At 35.8% G+C, this 17,068-nt stretch overlaps 1 protein-coding gene across 1 annotated transcript; it reads right to left on the reverse strand.

Moving 5' to 3' along the window:
• Positions 1 to 917: 917 nt before the first annotated feature.
• On the reverse strand, positions 918 to 16,499 carry LOC107031102 (CLIP-associated protein-like). The gene is made up of 21 exons (XM_015232325.2): positions 15,968 to 16,499; positions 12,184 to 12,339; positions 12,006 to 12,068; positions 8,951 to 9,019; positions 8,620 to 8,785; positions 8,049 to 8,210; positions 7,831 to 7,928; positions 7,068 to 7,142; positions 6,880 to 6,948; positions 6,700 to 6,785; positions 6,501 to 6,618; positions 6,251 to 6,349; positions 5,804 to 6,146; positions 3,169 to 4,940; positions 2,912 to 3,010; positions 2,575 to 2,679; positions 2,373 to 2,447; positions 2,225 to 2,293; positions 2,031 to 2,099; positions 1,773 to 1,874; positions 918 to 1,330 (listed from the first exon to the last, which is right to left on the reverse strand). Exons 1-21 carry the CDS (start codon positions 16,298 to 16,300, stop codon positions 1,169 to 1,171), a joined length of 4,290 nt encoding a protein of 1,429 aa, XP_015087811.1. The 5' UTR covers positions 16,301 to 16,499; the 3' UTR covers positions 918 to 1,168.
• Positions 16,500 to 17,068: the final 569 nt, after the last annotated feature.

Here is a 17,068-nt window from a genome sequence, read left to right on the forward strand (position 1 = left end):
GTCATAATGAAATTGATCATAATTTAAAGTACTAAATCATGCTAAAATAAGTTTAGTAAGTATCAGTTACATAACTAAATATTAAAAGAAAAATAAAATTAGATCATGTATTTTAATTGTCTAAATCTATGTAAAATTAAAATATTCAATATTATTGTCATTCTTAGTGTTGAATTGATTCTTTTTTGCATTAGTATAAATTTGATTTTTATTTAAACTTTATTATAATTACCAACATGTATGGACTATAATCTTTATTAGATCATTACGAATTTTAACTTCCAAACATGAAATAAATATATTAAAAAGATAATAACTATGAAAAAAGTACAAGAAATATTTAAAAATTATATCAAAGTATTTTTACGTATAAAATAAAATGTTAAAATCATATATATAATGTTGGGTTGGTTTGATCTCCGATTGACTTTTTTTTAGTTGAAAATAAACCAACCCAAATATAGTTGATTTTTTTTCCAACACCAAACAACCTAGTCAATTTTTTTTTTTCGATTTAACTTAATTTGCAGTTTGATTCGATTTTGTAAACCCTACTTTCTGTATGTCCTTGCTATACTCTATGGATGGTATACCTGAGATGACAATAATGCGTTGAACCGTTCGTGTGAGACAAATGGTTTTAATTTGTTGTCTGGAACTAATTTAGCCTAAGCTGCTAACAGCAAATTGCCTTTATGAAAATTATATATACATAGGTGTAGCTCCAGAATATGGTAAAATAGTTTTCTATCCAAATCAGTTTTGTGCTGGCAAAAAGATCTAGGTAAGTCCTAATTTGGATTATTGTGTTATTTAATGTAACCTAAGTATGATTAAAGTTCAAGTTTGGTAGAAAATACTGCTGCATCAACGACTACAAAGATCACCAAATGTATGAAATAAAAAGAGCGAAAGGCTATCGTCTGAGCTCCTTAAGAGGTAACTCAAAACACTGTAGATTTCATTAAAACCACAACATTTACTGTTTACAATTTCACCACGCACTCTCCAACTCCCATGCGGGAGGAAAAAATATGAACACACAGTTGAATAAAAGAATACAACCTTCAAAATGCACATTCACACGATATACACGACACATGAAAACATTAAACTCTCTCATAAACAAACCTACAAGGAAATCCCCTCAAAGAAGCTAGCACACCAGCTAACTGCGGTTAGCATCTATGGGAGTCCCTGTTCTAGCCTGTGATATTCTATTTGCATAAATAGTCACCAATCTCAACTGTGTGCTGTTTAGCCCTTCCAAGTATGGCAAAAATGCTTTGCCCAGCATGATGTATATGTCAACTAAACAGAACACAACAGTCTGCCAGCCAAGAAAATTATACATATCAGAAAACAGCTTACTTGATAAAACCATAAATAAGTAGAGTGTTATCTCTTTTCATGCTTCAACAGTATCCAAGACACTAATCTGATTATAAGCAATCCAATTTAGTTACATCACAGCCTCAAAGCTTGTATTACTAAGGTTAACTTGCATGATTTATTTATTTATTTTTCTTTTTTCACTTCTTTTGGGGATAGGTACAAGGTTTTATCTGATGACCATATATCAGTAAACACAATGAAATGATGACGTCTGCGGCTCAATGCAATCTAATAAAGCAATACCTATTAACACTGAATGATTATATTGCAGACCTAATGCTACCAATCAACTATTACTGATTACATCCTTAATTCTAGAACCTTTTCTGGGCTCTAAAGAGATAAGAAAGAAAACAGAGGGAAAAGGTAATTGGCACCTTGCGAACATCTGCACTCTGGTTTCCAAAAGCATCAAACAGGGCAGGTAAGAATGAAGATAGCTGAGACATCAATTCTTCCTGGGAGAACCTCCCCACAAGCTGAAATAAGAGGCACAAGTTCAAATCACTACCAATCACACCATAGCTTTTCCAAGTTTCACATACTGTAGAGCAATCACTACTATTTTTCACCAAAAAATAAACTAGATACAAGACTCTAACGAGTTCAGGAGTCAGATACAATCAGCAAATTACCTTTGTCAAACAGTTAATACAGGTTACAAGAGTCTTCTCGTCTTCCGTGACAAGCAAAGGAACAACAACCTGTGACAGCAGCAACTTATCAGAAATAGGAATATCAAAAAGAGTAGGCCATGAGATCCGAGTGAAAAGAAAAGAGAAAACCCAGATATCTTGCTATGCAAATACAATAAAACACCAACACTCACACTTAAGCATCTAAATGAATCATACTGAGACAACACCGTAGTTAAACAATGCTCAGCTTCATTTGAGACCTAGACAAATATAACAACACATTAGAAAGGAGGGACGGAAATTTTCAGCATAATAACTTTCATCCAAGTGAGAATTTACTTTTGGAGAAACGTCCTTGGTTACGTTGAGCAATTTCTCAATTACAACCTCGACTGAATCCTCCATAGCATCTCTCTGGAACAACAGAAAATAGATAACATAAAATGACATAAAGCAAAAAGATTTAAAAAGAAGCAGACAACCTCTCTTATCTATAGCTAAAGGGATGGAACAAAAATAAATTTGAAAAGCGACAAAAGACCTGATTCTTCAGCATTTCAACTATCAGAGATAGGGCAAGTTCTCTTATTGATGACGCAGAATCATCTAGCACCTCGAGTACAGCAGTCAATATCTGATTGAAGTACTGCAGTGCATGAAAGATGTTACTTCATGATAAAATCCATATTTTTTAAATTAGCAAAATCAAAAATTGATATTCACAAGACCTTTCAAATAAAAAGGTAACAACTGAACTCTAACTAGTTGGAATATTAAAAAAGGAACTAACTACATGTTATTCACAATGTTACATGAGGACTTAAAATCTACATAAAGGGACAGCAATAACAAACAGAATAAATCTGTGACTAATATACCTTGCTCCATATGGATTGATCTTTGGTAACAGCTTCAACTAGTTGTTGAAGTGCATCATGCTTGTTGGCAGCAGGACTTCCATCATTGCCATTACAAATCTGGAAAAGGTGCCAGAGAAAGCAGGGTAAGGATTGTGATAGTTTACATCCAAAGTTTTTGCATAAATAATTTGAGATATTTATTAACCAAGGAAGAGGAGAATCATTTAATAATAAAGTGCAACTCGACAGGCATAGGTTGACCACAGAGAACTCACTGAATGAAGAATCTGAGGAATGCTTGGTTCAGTTGCTGGAGTTAAGTTTATCTTCAGAGCAGAAAGTTTCAGGTGATTGAGTCCCAAATCAGATTCATTATCAGCTGCAGCTAGATGCTCCGAGTCAACTAACCCATTAACCTCCAGACGGGTTGTGGAAGTGTGCTCCATGTTTAAGCTGTCATCATTGCTTTTCTGTGAATTAGCCCATAATTCATCACTCCCACTTGCGGTAAGGGCCAAAAGTTTTGAATCCTTTGCTTTTGAAACAGTAAAATCAGAATTGGCACCAGTTTCAACACCATGATAGAAGTCTTGAGTATCATCCGACAATGAGTGACCTACAGAACTAGCCATATAGGTCGGGTCTGGAACGGAATTCCACTTTCTGGCACCATCACTATCAACTGAACCAGCAGAATACCTTCCAAATAAATTATTTTTCTTTGAAGCTCCTACATATCCCTCTTCAGAAGATGTGCCAGTAACGTCATATGGATCGTACTTGGAACGTTGTCTTTCTTTTTTATTTTGCAAAAAATTCATCAAATCCACTTCTATACGAGGGGTATACTGTTTCAGAGCTCGTCTCAAAGAATTTTGTTCTTCAACTGATAAGCTAAGAATAAAATTCAAAACCCCTGTTCCATCAAAGTGTGTGTACACTGATATAATGCATGAAATAGCCGCTTCTTTCAGTTTGGTATTTTTATCATAGACCAATGGTGTCAACTTAGCGAGCCATAACTTGAGGATGCCACTATTTCCAGCACCTTCAGAATTTGAAGGATGCTTGTTAAAAGAGCCAATTGAGAACTCAATTACAGCAAGTTTGGCCTTGGGAGAACGTTGTTCATCCAATGAACGGAGCAAAGCTGGCAAAAGGGAGTCGATACCATATGTTTTGCTTACAATCTCTAATGTAGTTGAGCAAGGCTGCCTCACTGATTCCTTGGGATCAATTAGCCGTGAAAAAACATGGGGCAAAATCCTCTCCATGTAACTTTCAAAAGGTTTTCTGCAAGCTGGAATAAGATCTGCAAGGGTTGACAGAGCAGCCTGTGCAACTTTATGATGGGGATCATCAAGGTGCTGGAAAAACAATTTCATAACCTTCTCAAAGCTCTGCATGATTTCTGGAAAACCTCTAGGCCCCTGCTGTAGCAAAGACCTGACATAACTAAATGCAGCAACCCTAGCATTCCAATCTGAACTAGAACTGAGACCCTCACTTAATGCGTCACTTAGTGAGGCAGGTCCCTCGACATAACTTGACATTTCTCCTAGCGGGAGCTGACTGTCATCAAAGCTCCTTCTCTTGCTAGACGACATTCTTCCTGCTGTGTTCTTTCTTGATAAAGGACGTTGAAAATTTGGAACATGATTATAGTGAGAATCCCTAAAGTTAGCATCTTTGTATGGCGACTCTATGTATTGTCTGTGAACGTGTGAGTTCATTAATCGCCTGCCTTCCCTTAGTTCTGCATTATCTTCAACAAAACCTCTATCTGGTAGCTTTTCAGAAGCCCTTCTTGCCGAATAAGAATTAAGCCCTGAAAAAGATTCATGAACCGCACTGCCTCGATAGGATGATTTAGTTGAATCCTTTGAGGCCTGGATCTGAGTAATGATATCAGACAAACCCAACCCGCCATTGCGATTCTTGCCTTTAGAGAAACCAGATGGTGCATCTACCAAAGCATTAGCAAGACTATTTGACGCAGGAACTGCAAGAGGAAATGGTGGATCACGGGACGATGGAGGGTCAACTCCTGCACTAGGGACAGGAAAAGAAAAATTAAGTTCATCAAATTTCATAGATTGCGGCTAGTCTTCTATTTTGAGAGAGAATATTATAGCTACAGGGTGTGTTTGGTATGAAGGAAAAATTTTTTCTAGAAAATGTTTTCCTGGAAAACAAGTAGATTTTGAACTTATTTCTCATGTTTGGTTGGTGAGTAGAAAATATTAACTTATTTTCTCATGCTTGGTTGGTGAGTAGAAAATATTTTCCGGAAATGATTTTGTGTTTGATTTATGAATGAAAAATGTTTTTGAGAGACATCTTTTATTTTTACTAGAGTAGAAAATAATTTATGAAATTCAAAATATTTTTTAAAAACAATTTTTTATTTGGGGTGTGGGTGTGGGTGGGGGAGGGGGCAGGGGGAGGGGGTAGGAATGNGATCGGGGAGGAGGGGGCTGGCCAGTGGTGGGTGGGTGGAGGTCAGGGATCGGGTAAAAAAAAAATAATTTAAAATTGAATTTTTTTTAAAAATTGTTGTTTTTCCCAAAAAAAAATGTATTTAATATTGAAGGAGAGTTTTGGAAAATGTTTTCCTTAATTTTTGAAGGGAAGTCATTTTCCTAATTTTGAAGAAAATGAGTTGATTTGGAAAACATTTTCCAAAACTTTTGTCCCAACCAAACATGAGAAAATTGGAAAACATTTTCCAGAAAATGTTTTCCTTTCATACCAAACACACTCACAGTCTTTTTAGTTTTCTTTCAGCATCCTTTTTGCCAAATATTAGAAGCTGCATGTGAATGAACTTTTAAGGCTTTCACCTTGGCACTAAAATACTACACACAAGATTTTGATATGGGGAAGAAAAAAGGAAGAGGAAAGAATTACCTAGATCCAAACTAGAGGATCGACTTCTCTCAGACATATCCAGACCTTTGAGCAAGCTTTCTATAGCAGAAACTTTCTGTTTGCTGGCATGAAGTACACTTTCTAAGCTACGTTCTGTGCCAGTACCCACAGGTTTAGTTTGTGACAGGAGTAACCCAGTTGAGAGGGATGTGCCTGAAGGTAAACTGGAACTTCTATCCATAGCAACTATTGCAGATGTTCCATAACCAGAAATTTGTGAAGAAGCGGATGTTTGAGAACCAAGTGAAAAGTGTGAACTCCTCTCTCGAACAGAAGGTGAAGCATGCCGTCTGTGAGTTCCACCATCTTCCTCATTTATGATCTGCAGAAGTGTCCCCTTTAGTACATCATCCCAAATATAAAAGCAATTCAAAGTAATGCTAATCATCAGCGCTGGAAGAGCAACTTTAAGAGAAAACAGCGCACCCTTTGGATAACAGGATCAAAGGACATAAACAAACGCCTGGATCGTTCTGGCCAAGTTCTTGCAAACATTCTGTACAAAGTTCTTGCAGTTGATCGTACCTGTTAAGTTTTCAACTGAGTAAACAATTGCAAAAAAAAAAAGGGAAAAAAGATGTATTGCGAGTACAGAATGAAACAGAGAGCCTATGTGTCTGTGAATAAGAGGGGAGATTGAATGATGCATCTGATAAATCGAATTCAAGGTACATACCTCACTCATTGCATCGCCTACACAACACTTTATAAGGTCCTCATAGAGTTCTGCTGAACGGTGTATCTCAGATGCATCAGGCCAATGTTCCAGGATTAAAAGTGCATACTCACAGCATCTGTAAGTGTTGTAAATGAGGAACAGCATTGTCCAGAAATAAATCAGAATAGACATGATAATTGACAACAAAGAAACAAACCTTGCACGAAGAACTGCATTTCGATCGTTCTTTGCACAATCAGCAATTCGAGGAAGTGCACGAGCAACTTTGCAGTTGCGCAACATCTGAAAATAGAAGTAGCACCACATGACTAACCAATATACCAACTATTACCAAGGGATGAAAGAGAGATGATTATAATGGCACATAAGGTGTTACCGTCTTTATGCATGTATCAGCAGACTCTGCAATCACGAGAACAGTTATCACAACAAGCTTGAAAAGAACCTGAAATTCAAATCAGAAGTCAGAAACAACCTATGCCATTTAGCTTAAGATCATTATTTTCCCTAAATGAGATGAGAAAAGTAAATATCTCCAGACATTTGTTAGAAGAAGTTACTCACAGGAATGAACATCTCAGCACATGCCTCAAAATCTCCCAAAAGTTCTTTGGATAAGAAGTTCAACAGATGGCAAGCCTATCAACAAATAAGAAGAAAAAACCATAAAGCCAGTCCATTGGAACACTTTAGTCTACTTATATTTCTCCGTTTTTATGGAGTATATGCATATGATACACTAGTGAACTTTTTTTCCTCATCAATTTTTCAGGAAAAAAAAATGAGCAGGTGAAGTACAAGCCGCCTGATAAATGTACTCGGACACTCCAGGTTCCTGTATGAGGAGACAATTTAGCTGGTAAAATCTAACAGAAAGGACAAATGTCTATATGTGCATACATTCAGATTAGGTGATACTCTTTAACCTGAGAATCAATAAGCAATGATGCAAAAAATGTCCACAAAACAATGGATAAATAAGTGCAAATGTCGAGATGCAGTCCTAGCTTGCATAAATGCATTGTAAAAAGAGAGGATCACAATTCTATCTGACTATTGAAAGGCCTCTATGAAGATGGCAACTGCAGTGAGGGGAGCAAACAGCATTAGCAGGTTTTTTTTGGATGTACTGGGATGTAAAATGTTTGATATAAACATTCAAACTTCTAGTAGGTTCTCTGTATAGATCGATCCATAAGTAGGCAAATAACTCATTTGACACAGCCCAGGTAACAACGCAGGAGGCAGAAGCGAATAATTAGAGGACAAGTAAGTTTCCAAAAGACACACTAGCTGATTTGCTACTGTTATTTACTAAATAACAGACCTGTTTGACAATGGTGGATCTTCGATCAGATAACTGTGTACTCAAAGGGACAACAAGTTGCTTTAGAAGTCCACGGAAACAAGGAAAATCAGTTGCACCTGATTTGATGAAACAGAAGATGAGGCACAATATAAATTGGTCAAGACATGACAGGGTAAAAAATCACTTCAATAAAAGGGGACATTGTTATACAGCAAATGTCACTATAGAAAACACACCTCCAATAACAAGAGCTTCAATTCTCTGCATAGCAGAAATACGGATAGACCAGTCCTTCTCTGGCACAAGGGTAGAGGCAATCTTCTCAAATTCCCTAACCAACTCCTTTTCCGAGTACACTTTAATTGGCTCGACAGGTTTCTCCGTAATATCAGCATCCCCTATACAAGAGTAGAGACCAAGTGATATTTGATCAAGTATACAATCATAGACTGTTCTTATTATGCATTACGTGATCGTAAAAGTTCTCTCTTTTTGCTCAAACTACCCTTTAGACATACACTCATAGCAGTTGTTTTACACAGAAAAATACCCCTACACCACCAGCAAATGATTTCTCTATGTTCTTAGACCCATTGCACAATTCTGCTTTTCTTCCTCTCCCGCTTCATCCTCGTTCATTAATAACCCTTGAACCAGGAAAAAACATGCACAGAGGATATGCAATAACCTTCAATTCTAGATAGGTTAAACCTTGAAAACTTTTATACCATGTAACATGACAATAGGATGCCCACAAAAGCTTAATAAAATAGAAGTTTCCGAGGCATATCGGGTGCATGTACTAACCTCCAAAAAGAGACACCTCTCTTGTTGAGTTTTTAGCCTTTGGGCTGCTTTTCTTGGGATTAAGGCCAGTGGATCTCACCTCTGTAGCTGCATAGTTTCTCGATACTCCATCTGCTAAGGGATTTTTGGGCTCAATCTTCTCTAGTCTGGCATTAATATCTTTTAGCTGCAGCAAATTATCAAGTCAAGACACAGATCAAAAAGAAATTTTGCTTGCCCCATCACATTTTATGTCAACGAAGTTACATAAAATCTACAACTGGAAAACACAGTAACTTTATATGCTAGGAAAATATTTGCAAGAATGAAACAACTCAAGTTATATACATACCATCATGGTAGGAAGATGATGGCGCTGAAGTTCATCACGGAACTGAGGTCCAGCCTGTGAATACATCTCCTGCAATGAAGATAAAACATGGAGAGAGGGACTGTTAAAAGGCATTATGCTTAATCATGGAACTAGATATTTGTTGGTGAAAGGCAGTAAATCAACATTACATCATAGAATAATATAGAGCACGTATTCAGTAACGATTTACAAACATTAACAAGCAGCAATTTGGATCAAACAGAAACCAAATATTTTCAAACATTCATCAACATCCTCTCCTGCTGCAACTTTAACCAGCTACAGAGAAATAATTACCAAGTAAAACTAGTAACAACCAATCATTTCCACACAGCATATAAAGGTTTTAAAATTGTAAATATTGATGAAAGACAATGAAAAAGCTATATGCTGGGCACATGAATAAAATCTATATGGCCACTGGGCACATGAATAAAGCTGATTATCTTGGTTACACAGTTCAATAAAAGGTAAATTACATTCTGGGAATATACTCTTATTTTTCTTTGAAGATTATAGTTTCATGTCTTTCCAGATTGAATATGTGTTTATAATCATACACTGTGTCCTGCAACCTGGCTTTCAAGTTGAATTGATCATACGACTCATTCAAACAATCTTGAGCCTTTGCACTGTTAACCATAGATAGGTAAGTTTATTTTTTATTTTTTGTTAGTACAGATGGGTATGTTTAATCAATTAATCAATCACAGGAGACTTTCTTGAAATACAGGCATAGCCATAACCAGACTGCGAGCTTGTAAGAGCATCAAAACAAAGACAATGAAATTGGAGCATCTTTATATAACCACTTTATCATTGAAAGGAAAATAAAGACACTGAACCTCAAAGTCAGAAACATTCAATGACTCCAATGATGAAACTAATATTTGATTGCGGCACACAAAAATTGAAGACTTTAAAAGTCTAGGGTAACGCGTAGCCTAATTCAACATTTATTTTTGATGACAAGGGAAACCCGCAGCGGCTACCCTTTGGGTGCGCACAGGATAAAACAACCACTCCTATGCAATAGCTCGCAAACCACATAGGAGAGGCAACCCGCACTAAGCAAGCCCGGTGGACGCCTAGCCTAATTCAATTGAGGGAATGAATATCTAGAAATCTCAGTAAAACAGTTGGAGCAAGGTGTAGGCATCCTTTTTTTTATCACTTGATAAGTGAGCCAGGTGTAGAAATATCAATAAAGAATATGAGCAGAGTAGAGGTTTGTTTTGTGTTCTTTCATTCCCCCTCCTGTGAAGCGAGCCCTCGCCTTGCACTTTAAGCGCGCTTTTCCACGCTTTTTATAACATTGCACGTCCGTACATTGGTACCTCGGTGGTGGGAGGTGACATACCAATGAAAATAATCGGAATCCGCACAAGTTGTCACGAACACCACATTAAAAAAAAAAAGAGTAAACTAGCATTATGTTCCCATCCAAACTCCAACGTAATGCATAACCAAAACTCTATTGTATCTATATTCAAGCTATCATTACTGTATGAAGTAGATTGGCCTCTTTCGCATGTGCACTCAAGGCATATTAAAGTAAGCAATTCCAAACCTTAGTACAATAATTTTTATAAAGTATAAAATCTTACTAACAATGGGCAAAAAATAGTCTTATACAAACACACCCAATCTGAATATTGTAAAATGGGAAAAGGGTCAAAAATACCCCTCAACTTTGTTTTATTGGTTGACTATGCCCTTACCGTTAAAACAAAGTTATTATTACCCCTGTCGTTACCAAACTTGTCAAATATACCCCTCAATTGGATGGAAAACCCCAAATTAACAAAAATAACCCCATTTATTTGAATTAACCAAATTAAACCCGACCCGACCCGTCTAATATATGACCCGAGTCCGATCCATCTAATATACCACCCGTTCTGTTCATCTTCATTTTTTTGATATAAACAAAAAGGCAAAAATCAATGGAGGAAAAATACATTTTTAAAGACATGAATAACATTTTCATAACCTAAAGGGATCAAGTAAAATACATTATCGACAAATCTTTGTTGTTTGTTAAATTGAAAGATGAAGGCACATTGGAGGTAGTTGACACAGTCCCTCATGTTGAAGTTGTAAGTGATATTTTTGTCTTTCGCTGAAGACCAGACTGCTTTTGGGCTGATTCAGCAAGATGGCGGTAAAATTCAACTTACTAGTAATGATTGGAAGAGCCATTTTCTCAAGGGAAGTACTGTATTCGACCAACAAAGGGGACTTGTGCACAAGGTCTTCATCAACAACTATGTCCGAACAGAACGAACTTATGGATTTAGGGCATCGATTGTCATGGAAGATCATTCACTATTGTTGTTACAACAAGGTGCCATTGTCTGGAAAAGACAGAAAAGAAGGCGAAGAGGAGTATTTGATTGGAAGCACAAGAAAGTGATGAAGATGAACAGTAGAAAATATGGAGACGAATAAATTAGGCTAAAAGTGAAGATGAACATATGTGGGCAATATGATTAGACGGGTGGGGTCGGGTTAAAATTGGTTAATTTTAAAAAATCGGGTTATTTTTGTTAATTTGGGATTTTCCATCCAATTGAGGGGCATATTTGACAAGTTTGATAACGGCTGGGGTAATAATAACTTTATTTTAATGGTAAGGGCGTAGTCAACCAATAAAACAAAGTTGAGGGGTATTTTTGACCCTTTTCCCTAACAAAATTTATCAAGCTACAAAATCTTAATACCAATTGGACAAAAATACCCATCTCACTTTTGCAATAAAATGCCTGAAATCTTAAAATGGTCAAAGTAATGAAGCATGTGGTCTTTTGTCTTTTACAATTTACCATATAGCTACAATTAACAAAAACTGTCAAAATTAAAGGCGGCAAGTCATCGGCAAAATCACTAATGCAGACAATAATTACATACAACTTTAACAATTCGAAATGGAAGTAAAACCTATCTGCTTCCCTTTCTAGAGAAAACAAAAATTATTCACTCTACACAATACCACAAATACATCAAATTAAGATACGAAAACAGTTGATCTAACCTCAATACATGATACGGCTGCATCTCTAACACCAGGATTAGGATCACTCAACATTTGCAAAATCTGACAATAGCAGCAAAAAAGAAGGATGTTTACAAAATTGGATTTAAAAAGGTTACTTATTTTGTATGACAACATACAAAAGAGCTTCATCAAGCATGCATGTTGATTCACATACCGGAGGAAGAATAGTTCGTTGAAGGGGCAGCTCCGTTGATGCAAAAAGACCAATTGCTGATGTAACAGTACGAGCAAATTCTTCTCGAACTCTGAAACTTCTGTGCATCCAAGCATAAGACCCTGCCCTCTCAACGATGATAGTTGGTGAAGAAACCTGCAGAATATATATATTAACCAACCAAATAGATTTCTAGTTTCTTCTCCTTGAGCACAAGTTGAAATTATCTCATACTGGTTCTAGTTGTGCAACTTGTTTTGCCCGTGAGTTGACCACCATGTCTGTATATTTGATAGCAGGCATATGGGCAGTGGATCACAGTGGCTGAAAATGTAACCAGTCTTCTTTACATACACAAAAAAAATTGTGCCAATACTTTACTTATTGTAGGTTTACTAAAGTAAATACAAGGGTATCATTTTAGTTTTTATAAATAGGTGCATTTGGATTGATGGTATTACTGAGAACTGAGCAGTATTCGACAACTTAAAAAGGGAGGATAAGCCAATAGTAGCTTTCTTTTATATGGACATGGTAGTCTTAGCTCTGTTGTAATATTTTACTTGCGGTAACAAATGAATGCTTAATGAGAGTTGGGATTTGTGACGGATTGCATCACCGCACTCGACTCCTAATATATTTTGCATATAAGCATTAAGTATCTAAAGGAAAGAAAACATGTAGTCACTTGAAAAAGAATGATTAGTAGAACTTAAGTTGCAGCATTTTTGTTTGCAGGTTGGACTTTTGCCGACTCTGTACTGCATAGATTGGCACTCTTTGGGAGGGTGCCCACAAGTGGTGTTTGGGGAAGGTAGGGTGAATGCAAACATTACCTCTAATTTTGGGGGTAGAGAGATTATACCCGATATGGTTGTAGCTGTGACAGCTAACAATATTTACATCTGAAAGTTGATAAAATTAACATTCGAAAAATCCCCTTGCAAAATAAGTACTCAATTTGTTAGGTGTCTTATTTAAATCCCTGTTGTTGGTGGGAAGTGGCAGGTATCCCATGGAATTAGTCGAGGCGCGCGCAAGCTGGTACCTCGTGGAGAAAGAAAGAATATCCCAATTATATTATTTTCACACACTTGGTGGAAATGTGAGGTGGTTGTGGCACTTCGCAGAAAATGACATATACTGTGAAAGAGTTGATGTTAGGTTGGAAGGAGAAGAAGATGTAGCACATCGAATGTAGTTACACTGCGTTAACGTGAGTGGTATGGACAGAGAGAAATCGGAGAGCTTTTGAAAGGGTAGAGTTGGGTTCTCCTAGTTGAGGAGTTCTCCATCTCTCTGATCCTTTTATTTTCTTTTGGTGCACCCATGGAGCTTCCAATAGAAGATTTGGATTTTGTAAAGAAACAATTTTTTTTTACATTCTTATCTTTTTGGTATACCCCTTGTGTATGGTCAGTTTTTTTGCCATGAAAATACTATTTAACCTGATAAGAAAAGACATCTTCATATGCTAAATTAGTTTTACATTTATTTATTTATCATCAAGTAAACATATTTCATATCATAAACAAGGCCATAAACGACCATATACAAGTGGTACACCAAAAAGAGGTAAAGAATCTGCACAATCAACTGGTTCTGTACAAACTCCACCCACAATAGGGGACTATCTGAGTGCAACAAAATAAAATAAGGGAGCAGAGGCTACTTTATAACCAAGGGAAACTCAACTCTACGTCTTCAAAAACTCTTCTATTCCTCTCTCTCCAGACAACCCACCAAAATTCCTCGAGGGTTAATGCTCCAAAAAGGGTCCACCCCTACCCTTCTCCATTTACATACCAGGCTAAATTAGTTACATTATAGGCAACAACCATAATAACTTCATTGTTTTGTATTGCTTTTCTCTTTAGATAGTCATACATTTGATCAAAATTAACATGTCAAGGAACATGATCATTAGTAACGTTCTGCAGTCCACATATTGAATTTTCAGTAACAGAATGGTGAACTTAATCTTGCACTACTATCAATCTTTTCATCCATGAAAGTGTGTCGGGGCTGGCTAAATGCTAAAGCCACTAAAGCATTGGGCTTAGGCCTCAAATTTTTTGAAGGCCCTAAATGAGTGAGCAGTTTCCTTATGTTTAGTGCCCATCACTTGCTTCGTTGTGCCCTGTATGAGGAGTTATCCACTACACTACTACAAGTTCTTATCTTTCATTAATTAGTGTCATTTAGCTTCCAATTTGGGAATGGTTTTTCCTTGTCCACATACATCCATCCTTTCATGTTTATAAAAAGTTCACTACTTTTCAATTTCACTTCAGCTTTTCTTAACAAACTTATTATCTTTGTCACATTTGATTGATTCATAAATCAAAGAGCACGTCTTTTAAGGTTAAACCAAGATACTTCTATTTTTAGTATCAAGAATTGGAAGAGTTGTAATATAGTAGTGAAACTCCATAGCACTTTCCTCCTATTTGAATGTAATGTTTTTTCTAGCATATGGTGATTCAAATAATTCTAGAGCTAATTATTGTAATAATATCAATCACGTCTCAACAAATATATATTAAATGGATTGGATATGTTTGTTATTAATTAAACAGAAATAATTCCTTTTTGAGAAGCTTACAATTAAAAAGAAATGATCAAAATAAATTGATTAAAATAAATTATCAATTATACCTCAAAAAGCTAGAAATATAGCTTCAAATAAAAATGTACCTGAATTTGCAAAATAAACTAGCATTTGACCATAGATTTTGATCAAATTTTGAAAAAAAATCAAATATTTGTTTGACCGTGAAATTTGATCATTTTAAAAATTATTTCCTCAAATATTGTCAAGTTCCCACAGAAGAAATTAAAATTTTTCCAAGTATTCCCTCCATTTACTTTTACTTGGGACTTGGCACGCCCATTAAAAAAACACATGTTATTATACCACGTTACCCCTATTAGTGTTTAGTATTAGGTCTTGAAAATGATTTGCAGAATAAGTAATTAATAGTAAGGGCAAAATATGGGCAAAAATAATTATTTTTTTTAATATGTTAGAAGTGGATCTATTTTAGTGAATCTATTTTTGAAAAAGTGGACAAATAAAAGTGAATAGAGGAGTAAAATGCATATTCAGAGACAACTTCAAGTTTCAAAAATCACAACTTCAAGAACTCAAATTGTCATCAACTTCAGAATATATGGCCAAACGGAATCTAAGTTTGAAGAATCACATTAGAACTTAGATTTAAGTCACAAATTTTATTGAGCTGCATCTCACTGATTTTGGATCCTTTTGAAAATACTAGACATACCCCAATCAACTGGACTTCATATATATTAATTATTTGTAACCAGAATACAATTGGGTCATATAATTTATTTAATCTCCACCTGTTCCAATCAAACTTCAATCATTTCTACCACCTCCAACCAACCTTAACCCTACACAATAAAAAAAACTAAAAAGACAAAAGAAAAGAAATCTTCAACCATTATTTAGCATTTGAACCAATCCAACAACTATGCAACAATCCAAGGTTGGCTATATGAACCCTTTATACTGATAACACATTATGATTAAAAAAAATAAAGGGTTCTTCAGAAATCTCACAGTTATCTCTGCCCTGTTTTACAAATCTCAACCAATCCAATTAATTCAAAATTTGAAGAAATTTATTCTACGTTCGTGTGAGGTAGACAACCAAATTAAATTTGCATAAAACTCACCTCAATTAATGTATATGAAAAAAAAAAGAAACATAATCCAAATAGGGTATAATCACAGTAAAACGCGTTCATGCATAAGTACCTGCATCAAAGTAAGCAGCAATCGCCTAGCAGCATCTCTAACCGGCTGTTTAGCATCGCCCAATCTTTCTACAACGGCAGGTACAAGAGCATTGAAATGAAGCTTAAAATGTTCACCGGATAGAACAGCAGCGGAATCAAGTGATTGTAAAGCACCCTGACAGACCCTGAAGTTGTTGTCTTTAAGAAGATCTATGCAGACATCAACAAGCGAAGTAACCTCAGAAGAAGAGAGACTCTTTCTAGAAGCTTCGAGAAGTTCGTGAAGTCTCTCAACACCGGCCATTCTCTCCTTCGTATCCTTGGCTCGCGCCAATTCCAGTGCCTCCTCCATCGCCGGGGGTGAGTAGGGTTCCGATCTGGTGCTATGAAGGTCAGATCTGCGGTGGATTTGGGAGGAAAAAGTGACAGAGGAGAGTGAACTGTGAAGAAAGAGAAAGGAGAGGGATTTTAGAATTAGTACAAAAAATTGAGGGGCTATTTGCTATATTGACGGAAGAGAGGATTTAGCATATGTAATGAGTTGTATCATATATGTATGAAAAAGAAGAAAGAGTATTTGCTATATCTGTGTGGTTGGAACAGTTGATAAGTGGCTTGGGAGTTGTGACAAAAATTTACTACACTATTTTCATTAAACTTCTAAAATTAATTTCAAATTAGAGATAAGTATCAAAAATATGTTTAAATTATTTTCTTTTTTGAATTTTATACTTAAATTATTGAAAGTGTGAGTTTTATATCTAAACTATCACTTTTTAGTTTGAGAAACACACCTCAGTGGTGTATAGTGCACTCTCTCTTTTATATGAAAAACTTTGACACATGACATTCCACATAAATAAATTATTTTATCGAGATAAAAATTAAATAATAAAAAATTATTATTAATTAAAAAATTAAATAATAAAAAATTATTATTAATTAAAAATTAAAGATTACTATCCATATAAAAAGTTAAATTATTTTTCTTATCTCACTCCACCACCTCCTCCACGTACCCCCTCCCCGCGACAACCCAATCCTTTTTTTTAAAAAAAAATTATTTATAAAATATTTTTAAAAATTTCATATTTCATCCTCCCCCTCCCCCTTCCCCCCG

Source organism: Solanum pennellii, chromosome 9, assembly GCF_001406875.1.
Source record: "Solanum pennellii chromosome 9, SPENNV200".
Lineage (NCBI taxonomy): Eukaryota > Viridiplantae > Streptophyta > Magnoliopsida > Solanales > Solanaceae > Solanum > Solanum pennellii.